This window comes from Pygocentrus nattereri, chromosome 21 (genome assembly GCF_015220715.1).
Source record: "Pygocentrus nattereri isolate fPygNat1 chromosome 21, fPygNat1.pri, whole genome shotgun sequence".
NCBI classification, from domain to species: domain Eukaryota; kingdom Metazoa; phylum Chordata; class Actinopteri; order Characiformes; family Serrasalmidae; genus Pygocentrus; species Pygocentrus nattereri.
The window spans coordinates 34,203,483-34,215,048 of record NC_051231.1 but is presented as its reverse complement, the minus strand read 5'-3'; the positions used below and the strand labels follow the sequence as shown (position 1 = coordinate 34,215,048).

Below are 11,566 nucleotides of genomic sequence, written 5' to 3'. Positions count from 1 at the left end.
GTATCAGATGCTGATGCACTAATTCAGATGTCGGCTCACTCTCTAATCTGAGCTCTTCTGTTTCCTCTCTGTCCACAGCTGTGGGCCGATGGTGCTGGACGCTCTGATTAAAATCAAGAATGAAATGGACTCAACTCTCACCTTCAGACGCTCCTGCAGAGAAGGTCCCCCAACTCCTCCAACTCCTGCACCCCAAATATATCAGACGTGTTTGGTTGATTTAAGGGAAGCTTATACCAGAGAACCTGTAGAGAGGAGTATGTCTCCTGGGTTTCTCAGACACTAGGGGGCGCTCCCGAGCGAGTCCAGAACGAATGGGTTAAGATGAGCATTTGAGCAAAATCATTAGTTTATAAACACTGAAACATTTTAATGTAAAGAATTCCTTAATTTCCTGAGCAGCATGAAACACTTTAACACCACTGGGATATTTAAGAGCTTTTAAACTCGAGTTACCGCAGCTTAAAACGGCGCCTCGTGAGCGTTGATGACGTCAGATACTTTCTAAAATTAGAGGAAAGTTCTGTTAAAATAGTGATTAGAAACTATTTTAACATTTCTTTTTTAGCCGTTTAGCTCCATTTACCCCCATTGAGGACCCAGTTAGCTCTGTGCTAACTCCGCATCTTTAAAAGTGAAGCCGTAATCAAGACTGTTCGAGATGCTAAACAGCTACGCTAACGTCCTCACAGCTCCAGTGCAGAAGCAAACTTCCGAGTCCAGACGCTGCGTTTTGGAAAGGTAGTTGTATAAATTTGACGTTTGGTCAAATTGCTGTCACTTTGCATAATAGAGGAGTAAATTTAGCTTGGAGCTGCGCCAGGTGGATGGATCCCGAGTTGGTGATTTATATATTAATGTATATATTTTATGAATATTTCACTATATTTAGTTTTTATCGTCTCTAGATTATGTATATATATAATGTACAGGGTGGGCCATTTATACACCCAAATAAAATGGGAATGGTTGGTGGTATTAACTTCCTCTTTGTGGCACTTTAGTTTATTTGAGGGGGAAAACTTTTCAGGATGGGTGGTGACCATGGCGACCGTTTTGAAGTTGGCCATTTTGGATCCAACTTTAGTTTTTTTCAATGGGAAGAGGGTCGTGTGACACGTCAAACCGATTGGGAATTTCACAAGGAAAACACTGGTGTGCTTGGTTTTAACGTAACTCTATTCTTTCATGAGTTATTTACAAGTTTCTGGCCACTTATAAAATGTGTTCAAAGTGCTGCCCGTTGTGTTGGATCGTCAGCGCAGCCTCTTCTCCCGCTCTTCACACACTGAGAGCAACACAGCAGAAGGAACGCCAGCACAGGCTTCCAGTATCCGTAGTTTCAGGTGCTGCGCATCTCGTATCTTCACAGCATAGACAGCTGCCTTCAGATGACCCCAAAGATAAAAGTCTAAGGGGGTCAGATCGGGAGACCTTGGGGGCCATTCAGTTACACGTGTAAGGGTTCTAATGCTTTGATAGTCCTACCTGTTGGCATTAATGGCTGTAGTGACTGTTCATGTGTGTTTAGGCATCTGTGGTTCGTGTGCGATGAACATTAACGGTGGCAACACGCTGGCCTGCCTGAACAGAATTGAAACCAACCTCAGCAAAGCGACCAAGATTTACCCGCTTCCCCACATGTATGTGGTCAAAGACCTGGTACCGGTGAGTATCTAACACTGACCGTTCAACACAGCAGGTCACACTATTAGGTCCAGTCCCATTTCACCCCTCGCCCCTACCACTCAGCCCTACCCATCCATTTTGCGGGGTCAGGTGTCCCGGTTCTTGTTGAGATCGAGGGGTGGGGCGAAGTGTTGGGGCTACACGACCCTCCAATCGGAGGTTTTTCAGAGACTCCAAACAGATATGAGGGGAAAAAAGGAAAAACCGGCGAGACGGAGAACAAGAGACCAAAGAAACCCACAAATGTGGAATTTTCTCTGTTAAAAAATACAGTAATCATCATTTTATCTCCGTTTAGTGTCGTTTCAGTGAATTTTGGTCATTTTTCTTCATAACAAGCGTTAAAAAAAATCACGAATATCGTGCTGATGTTCCACCTTAAATAGTCCAGCAGTTCTGACGCGTGAGGCCCTAGAATGTAACTGCTGCTCCATTTAAGGTGGAACCGGAAAATTACGAGAATCTGGAAAATCTCTGACTTCATCTTCACATCACTGAAGAATTAGGGGGGGTGATAATAAATAACTGCCCCCCTCTTTGAAGGCGTATGATCCCTAAATGTGACTAAAGCCCAGCAGTGAGGAGCTGAACTTTCCCCTCCTCTGCTGTCCCTGCAGACGGGCAGGGTCGCCTACAGAGCGGCGCTAGTGGCTGTTAATGAAGTGATGCTCTTTTATTAGAGGGTCTCATTTCAGAGGGCGATCTGCCCTGTAGCTCAGTAACAAGGGGCAAAGTGACGCTAATAAACAAGGGGTGGGGTAAAGATAAGAAAGGGGACTGGGCCCAACACTCTGTTACCCATTTACACAGTCAGTGATAGGAGGAACCGCACACTGAGAGCTGAGGGAAAAGGGCGTTCTGCACTTTAGACAGACCTGAAGTACAAAAGTAGAGCTGTATAAATGCCTGAGTTGTACCACTAGTCTTTAAAGCTCTCGGTGGTTCAGCACCTCCATACGTTTCATAGACCGATGTTCCAAATCGAGCTTTACGGTCTTCTAGTGCTGCTTCTCCATGTTCTACATACCAAGCTAGAAAAGAGCAGAGAGGTTCTGTTTTTTTGCGCTAAAGATCTGGAGCACATTACCGATAAAAGTCCATCAGACTCCGTCTGTCAGTGTGTTTTCACTGATATTTCTCTGATGTTGCTTTTATTTGCTGCATTTATTATTTCTTTTTAATTTATTGCCTTTATTCCCATCTTTCTGTCGTTTTTACCTTTTTATTTTGTACTGTAAAGCATTTCAAGCTGCATTTTTATTGTATGAAAGGTGCTTTATGAATAAAGATCATTATTGTGACTTTAGTGTTTCACAATATTGCATGAATTTTTCATCTTGCTTGAAGACATTTTCATGATAGATGGAAAAAATGCCACGTTTTAAAAATACTGTAAAACTATGAACTAAAACTAGTGATTTTTGTTGATTCAACTAGTTAATCGGGATTAGAATCCATGTTCTCAGGAAAACGTGCACTGAGAGGTAATAAATCACTTTAGTTCTAATAAATCATATTGTATTGCATTTCACCCAGCCCTGCTCATCGTGTATGTATGTATATATCCGCGGTCATTTTTCAGTTTTTGACAAAATTTGAAAATAGCTGTTGCCTTTTACGCTCTGTGTAAATTTCATGGCGAGTTGACTAAAGAAACAGCCTAGAATTACTTGGAGAAAACGTCTGGTTCCATTGACTTACATTAAAAATCAAGTATGTTTCTCCTTCTCCTGTAAAGTCACCGTTTTGGAGGTCGCATATTTGTTCTGACAGCAGAGATGCACATTGTTCCTGGAAAACTTAAAATAGGGAAAAAAACAATGAAACTAAGAGTTAAATACAAAATCTCAGTAATAAAGTGTCAATATGTGAAACATCAGCCGTGTCCAGATGATATAATGAGCTATGATGTCTCTCTTTTAGGACATGAGTAACTTCTACGCGCAGTACAAAGCCATTGAGCCCTACCTAAAGAAGAAGGATGAGAGTCAGCAGGGGAAGGTGGAGTACCTGCAGAGCGTGGAGGACCGACAGAAACTGGTACCTAATCCACCGCATGCTGCCCTGCTGCACGGTTTCAGTCCAGATAATGAGAATATTACAGTTAAAGACACACGTCTGTTATAAAGTCATATGGAAAAGTGTCTGGTCAGATAGCATGTTGTTGATTTTCTAAATGTAAATAAGCCAACACTTCAGTCTAGCTGATCTATACATCTGCACATAGAGATGGACATCTTGTACATCTCCCCCATCCAAATCATTGAGTCCAGGTGTTCCAGTCTCTTCCATGGCCACAGGTGTATAAAGCCGAGCCCCTCGGCCTGCAGACTGCTTCTACAGACATTAGTGAAAGAATGGGTCACTCTCAGGAGCTCAGTGAATTCCAGCGTGGTGCCGTGATCGGACGCCACCTGTGCAGCAAGTCCAGTCGTGAAATTTCCTCACTACTAAATATTCCACAGTCCACTGTCAGTGGGATTATAACAAAGTGGAAGCGATTGGGAACGACAGCAGCTCAGCCACGAAGTGGTCGGCCACGTAAAATGACAGAGCGGTCAGCGGATGCTGAGGGGCATAGTGCGCAGAGGTCACCGACTTTCTGCAGAGTCCATCACTACAGACCTCCAAACTTCATGTGGCCTTCAGATCAGCTCAAGAACAGCACAGAGAGACGTGGAGACGTGTTTTCTGGGGTGACCAATCACGCTTCTCCGTCTGGAAACCCGATGGACGAGTCTGGGTTTGGCGGTTGCCAGGAGACGGTACTTGTCTGACTGCATTGTGCCGAGTGTAAAGTTTGGTGGAGGGGGGATCATGGTGTGGGGCTGTTTTTCAGAAGTTGGGCTCCGCCCCTTAGTTCCAGTGAAAGGAGCTCTTAAAGCTTCAGCACCAAGAGATTTTGGACAATTTCATGCTCCCAACTTTGTGGGAACAGTTTGGGGACGGCCCCTTCCTGTTCCAACATGACTGCACACCAGTGCACAAAGCAGGTCCATAAAGACACGGATGAGCCAGTTTGGTGTGGAAGAACTTGACTGTCCTGCACAGAGTCCTGACCTCAACCCCATAGAACACCTTTGGGATGAATTAGAGCGGAGACTGTGAGCCAGGCCTTCTCGTCCAACATCAGTGTCTGACCTCACAAATGTGCTTCTGGAAGAACGGTCAAAAATTCCCATAAACACTCCTAACCCTTGTGGAAAGCCTTCCCAGAAGAGCTGAAGCTGTTATAGCTGCAAAGGGTGGGCCGCCATCATATTAAACCCTATGGATTAAGAATGGGATGTTACTCAAGTTCATATGAGTGTGAAGCCAGACGAGCGAATACTTTTGGAAATATAGTGTATACACACACACACACACACACACACACACGTGTATATATGTACGACGATGACAATAAATGTGATTTGATTTGAACACATTTCCACACATTTTAATGCACAAATAGGATTTATTTCCTGAATTTAATATTCTGGGGAAAAATACAGCAGAAGCACGTTTTACATCGTGTTTTATTTTTTTCCAATATGTGAAAACCATATAGATTGTAATTGTGTAGTGATTTTCAGATTTAAGTGTGTAGAGGATGTCAACTTATTTTTCATGAGGTCCAAGTGTCAAAGTGAACTTTGTCCTTCAGACTAAACAACAAGCGGTGCACGACTGAACTTTCTCCAACTCCGATATAAAAAATACATAAATATAACAACGGCAGCTCCACGTAGACGTACTAGACAGCATAGACATGCGTTAAAAAACCACACACACACACACACACACACTCCACATTGTCCTCAGTGGCAGGATTACTGCAGTGTAATAGGAAATGTAGGCTTGACACTGGTGAACAGTGATAGTGCTCACGTGAGGAGAACGTTGTAAATATTTCACTCTTCTCATCATTTCTTGAAAGGCACTTATAAAATAAAATTATTAATATAATAATAATAATAAATTGGCCGGGGTGCACACACTTTTGCATACGACTGTGTATTTCCAGTTATAAGCATGAGAACAGCTCTTTTGTTATTAATCGTATTTATTGATGGTGAACGTGTGAAAATCCAGCTGCTCTGCTGGAAAAAACCCAAGATATTAATTCCAAAGCAAGTAGAAACTCAGGCCACGGTCTCTGAGTGTTAAAGGTTGTGGTCAGGGGCACCGGGCAGTTGGTCAGCGGTTCCTGCCTCAGCCTTCAGTCTGAGGACTGTTATTACAGGATTATAGCGCTGAGGGTTTTTGGCTGAGAGTGTTTTTTTCACTAGGACGGTCTGTACGAGTGCATCCTGTGTGCGTGCTGCAGTACCAGCTGTCCGAGCTACTGGTGGAACGGAGACAAATACCTGGGACCTGCCGTCCTCATGCAGGTGAGAGGGAGAGACTCGTCTAACGCATAACGTTTTATTATGCAAATTAGGGCTGATATTATCAGCCGGGTTAGTTCCACCCTGACGGACTAATCAGTAGTTTGAGTAATTGATTTTATTCAGGTAACAGTGACGGCCCTGACGTGGACACGAGCCTAAACTGTTGTAATGTTCCCTGAACGGAATAACCGGCTTCAGGAGCTGCGGCGTTTTCCTGAACGAACTCCTAATCAGAACCGCGGTGTGTCTGTTCCTCCAGGCGTACCGGTGGATGATCGACTCACGTGATGATTACACAGAGGAGAGGCTGGCCAAGCTGCAGGACCCGTTCTCTCTGTACCGCTGTCACACCATCATGAACTGCACCAGGACCTGCCCAAAGGTGGGGCCAACACGGAGTGCTTTACTGACCCTTAATAAGGCTCTCCGTTTAATAACGAGCATAGAAATAATCACGGTGAAATGCGTTCCTGCTGTTTTCTCTTATACACTTACAAAGAAGATGGTTCTCCGCAGGCTCCTTGGTAATGAAAAGGGTTCTACAGAGAACCATTACTTTACATTTAGCATTAGAACTCTGAGAAACTCGGAGAAAGTATCTTAGCTAGTACAAAGAGGTCGGACTAAAAAAAACAAACGATGTTCACTTAATGTTTTTATTGACATTACAATATTATTAATAACAATATAAATTTTAATGCTAAAATTCCAATAATCTTAAGCTACAAATACTATTAGACTGTATTGATTGAGTTCATTCTAATACACACTTGATAAAGGGTTCTTGGGCAAAGAAAAAGGTTCTATGAAGAACCATGACCACTCAAAGAACCCGTTGCATGCTGAAATGGTTCTTCAGATTGATGGGGAATGTGTTCTATATGGTTCTATATAGCACCAGAAAGGGTTCTTGTGTTGTTACGATGTCCTGCTTGTATCAGTAGAAGGACCATGTTTTGGTGCTATATAGAACCCTTTTCAAAATGGTTCTATATAGAACCGTCTGCAGCACATTCTCCATCCATCTGAAGAACCCTCTCAGAAACCCTTTAATCATGCAAAGGGTTCTTTGAGTGTCGTAGTTCTTTATAGAACCGTTTTCTTTACTAGAGAACCCGTAAAGAACCGTGTTTTTAAGTGTGTATTAGGCTTTAATGAAATCAGTAAAGTCTAATATTATTTGTGTCTTAACATTTATTGGAATTTTATCATTAAAATTTCAAATGTTTGTATAATTTGTCATATTGTAATATCAATAACAATATTTACATTATTATTATTATTGATTCTAAATTAATAATTAATCATATTGGCTTAGCATTCTGTTACTGAACTCGTCTTGAGAATGCAGTTGGCTCGTCGTCATAATGATTGAGTTTATAATATTTTGGCTTGATTGGCAGATAAATATGACTGTAATACCCTGTAATATACAGTACATATGGAATTTTAATATTCCGTAATTGAGCTGTAGTATTTCACAGTGGGTTACCGTGGAAACTGGCTTTGAATGTAGTGTGCAGTCATAATTAAATCTAATTTAATTGAATTTAAAATGCATTTTTTTAAAAGTATAAACAAAAAAAATGTAACAGAAATTTCAGAAAATATGTGAAAGTAATATTTAACATGAATAACAATCGCGTGGATGCTGTGCTGCTTTGTGCGCAGGGCCTGAACCCAGGCAAGGCTATAGCGGAGATAAAGAAGATGATGGCCACGTATAAGGAGAAGAAGGCGGCCACCGCCTGATCCGAGCTCCGCCTAAAGCCCTCCATAGCAACAGTGAATAGGATCAGTATCAGCAGTGGTTAAGATTCTCCACTCGCACCCTGCACAGCCTCCCGTCACTCCATGTCCAGCAGACTGCCCCACGTGTCCATAAGAGAAGTTACATAGACTTTAATTGAACTGATACTGCATTCCTTCATTATTGTCTATTACATAGCCTACGCACAGTGTCCAGGTGTATATACACAGGTGTGTACAGGTGAGTGTGTGTGGTGCGTATGTTATATCTTAGTCTTCTCTGGTATCCACAGCAGATTTTTGTGTAATAAATTAATGCATGACATCCACAGCTCGATTATCCTCATTCATCAGTGCAGTGCACTTAAACCCTGCTGCAGGGCGCTGACCGGACCACGGCATCACGGCGGAGTGATGTCATCTATGACTTCAAACGTTGTAGCATCGAGGGCCGGGCAGTATGACGATATTTACATTTACACTTATGGCTGACGCTCTTATCCGGAGCGACTTACAGTTTGATCCTTTTACACAGGGAGGGGAAGGTGGTGTTGGGAGTCTTGAGCTCATTTAAAATGGACTGAGGGGAAGTGGAAAAGTGTCCGGCGGTCCGATGAACCAACATTTGAAATTCTTTAGGAAATCATGGACACTGTGTCCTCCGGGCTGAAGACCACTCAGCTTGTTATCAGTGCTCAGTTCTAAAGCCAGTATTCATGATGGTTTAGGGGGGCATTAGTGCTCATGGCCTGGGTGACGTGCTCATCTGTGAAGGCCCCATTAAAGCTGAATGATATAAACATGTTTTATCAACATCTGCTGCCGTCCAGACGACGTCTTTTTCAGGGAAGGCCTTGATTATTTCAGCAAGACGATGTCAAACCACGTTCTGCATGATTTACAGCAGCACTGCTCTGTATTAAAATGAAAAATACAACAAAAGAGACCCTGAAATCCTGAATCAAACCAGAACAGAAAACATTTCTCTGTCAGAGCTGCAGCAGCGTCTCAGTTCCCGAACACTGACAGAGCTGTTAAAGGTGGTGATGAAGCTCAGCGGTAAACAGACCCCGTCCCAACTTTTTTGGAACATGTTGTTGGCATCAAATTCAAAATGGGCAAATATTTCTCAGTTTCAACATTTGATTTGTTGTCTTTGTAGTATTTTCCTTTAAAAATATGGTTCAGATGATTGATCATTGCATCCTATCTTTATTTACATTCTGCTCAGCGTCCCAACTTGGATGCTGGGATTGTACAATAGACTGGTGAAAATAGGTTGATGCATCGTCTACAAGGAACAGATATTTTGAAATATTTTTCCAACACTTTGTGCAAAATTTGTGTTTGAGTTTGAACTCATTAGGGGGGAATTTAAATATAAAGCTTTTACACAGGCCGCAAATTTGTGCCGGTGTGCTGTCTTCAGTACGTAAACAGTAAAGGTGTATTAACACGTGTCTCTGTGGAGGGTGTGTTAACTTATTCACACCCAGAAAATCAACAACAACATGGAATCTGACCAGGGGTGCACAAACTTTTACACCCGGCTGTACGTGTCCAGCAAAAACATGGACAGCAGTGCCTGAATGCTCACGCAAGTGTTGGTGTCGGCCACAGGGGGGCAGCAGAGAGCAGACTGAAATATAACACAGTTCTGATTAACAGCGCGGTTTTCTGGGAAAAGCTGTTGGGCTATGAAAACCAGTTGTGCTGACGTGTTTGTTCTAGCCCTCAAATTAAATATAGGTTCTAAATAATAAAGTAGTACATGTTCTGCTGGGGATCCACAGGTTCTCCGTCTGCTGTACCACTTTACACTAAGGGCTTTGGGTGACGAAGAACCTTCAGAAAGCTCTGGAACAGTGAAGTCATACTTTGAGCAACCAACACCCTCGAAAAGATGGTTCTTCAAGGGTTATTTAGTAAAGAAAAAGGTTCTATATGGAACCGTGAACACTCAAAGAACCTTTTGTATGATTAAAGGGTTTTTTGCATTATTAAATGGTTCTTCTTATGATTGATGGAGAATGTGCTGTAGGTGGTTCTATGTATACTCTTTTTGAAAAGGGTTCTTCTATTGGTACAAGCCTTACATTGTAACAATAGAAGAACCTGTTTTGGTGCTAGAACCACATACAGCACATTCTCCATCCATCTTTTTAAAAAGGTTCTACATGTAACCATCAACCACACATCCTAAAGAACCCTTTCATGAAACTAAGAGCACTTAAATCGTGCATGAGTGTTCATAGTTTCTTGTAGAACCTTGTACTTTATTAACAAACCCTTGAAGAACCATCGTTTTAAGAGTGTACATGCTAGCTAAGCTTGCTGAAACACAAATGCACTTCCCAGTTAGAGTGCTACCCAGTGTGCACTAGCAGTGTGCTACAAGACAAGCATGTTCTAGCTAAGCAAACTATACATGCAAGTGTTCTAGAACTCAATATGCTCTAGCTAAGCATTCTACACGTGCAAGTGTTCTAGAACTCTATGCTCTAGCTAAGCAAACTATACATGCAAGTGTTCTAGAACACAACATGCTCTAGCTAAGTATTCTACATGTGCAAGTGTTCTAGAACTCTATGCTCTAGCTAAGCAGTCTACGGGTGCAAGTGTTGCTCTAGCTAAGCAATCTACATGTGCAAGTATTCTAGAACTCAACATGCTCTAGCTAAGCATTCTATACATGCAAGTGTTCTAGAACACTAAATGTTCTACCAACAGATTTAGTCAAAGGTAGGCAGCTGCCTTGGGCCCCCGTAAACCAAGGGCCCCACGAAAGTACAGAAGAGGTATATAATATATAATATAGATATATATAATAACCAATTACAAAATAAACATTTTAAAAGCTGTTATTTGTGACTGTAGCAATTATTTTCAGTAGTTTTAATGGAGTTCTTATGGACTATTACATGTAGATACTCAAAAAAGTACTCAATTACAAGTTACTAATTACATTTTAAAAGAGTAATGATTACAATACTCATTACTCTGAATAAAGTAAAATCACTCATTATCTCTCTACTGGGGGATAATTTGGCTTGTTATTATCTGCTGATATAATCATCTGAATTATCTGCTGATAAAGTTTCTCTCCGCTTAACAAAGTTGCCTAAATAAAAAAAATCTACAAATATTCAATAATCTGGACTAATATTTTAACACCAGTCTGAAGTTGAGACGTTAGATATGCAGACTAGACCGGAGCTTTCACTCACCCTGATGTCATTTTTTGAAGCGTCCACCTTTAAAAATGATGGTTCTTTAAGGTTCTTCAGTAAAGAGGATGAACCATGAGTTCTTTGCATGGTGAAATGGTTCTTCAGGCTGACAATGAGCTGTATATGGTTCTGTATAGCACCAAAAAGGTTCTGCTATTGTTAATGATCTCAAGCTCTTTGGTACTACAGTTTTGAAAAGAGGGTTCTTTAAAAGGGTTCTCATACTCTTAAAGAGTATGGTTCTATGTAGAACCATGAACACCCAAAGAACCATTTGCATGCTTAAATGGTTCTATGCATGGTGAAATGGTTCTTCGAGTTGACGGAGAATGTGTTGTATATGGTTCTATAAAGGGTTCTGCTGTCGTTACGCTTGCTGATGTCAAGCTTGTATGGTGCTATGTAGAACCATTTTGAAAAAGGTTCTATGCAGAACCATATATGACACATTGTCCACCAATCTCACCCTGCAGAGAAGCGTTTAAGCATGAAATGGTTCTGTATAGAAGAAAGAACTTTTTTTAA

General features: G+C 41.6%; 1 protein-coding gene across 1 annotated transcript in view; it reads left to right on the top strand.

Moving 5' to 3' along the window:
• sdhb (succinate dehydrogenase complex, subunit B, iron sulfur (Ip)) overlaps positions 1-8,142 on the top strand; it is a 19,365-nt gene extending 11,223 nt beyond the window's left edge. Inside the window, exons 3-8 of the mRNA XM_037532518.1 lie at positions 79-164; positions 1,532-1,668; positions 3,613-3,729; positions 5,961-6,062; positions 6,322-6,444; positions 7,734-8,142. Of these exons, the coding sequence (XP_037388415.1) occupies positions 79-164; positions 1,532-1,668; positions 3,613-3,729; positions 5,961-6,062; positions 6,322-6,444; positions 7,734-7,814 (646 nt within the window). The 3' untranslated portion in view covers positions 7,815-8,142. The remainder of the gene's footprint in view (positions 1-78; positions 165-1,531; positions 1,669-3,612; positions 3,730-5,960; positions 6,063-6,321; positions 6,445-7,733) is intronic.
• The last annotated feature ends 3,424 nt before the right edge of the window (positions 8,143-11,566 follow it).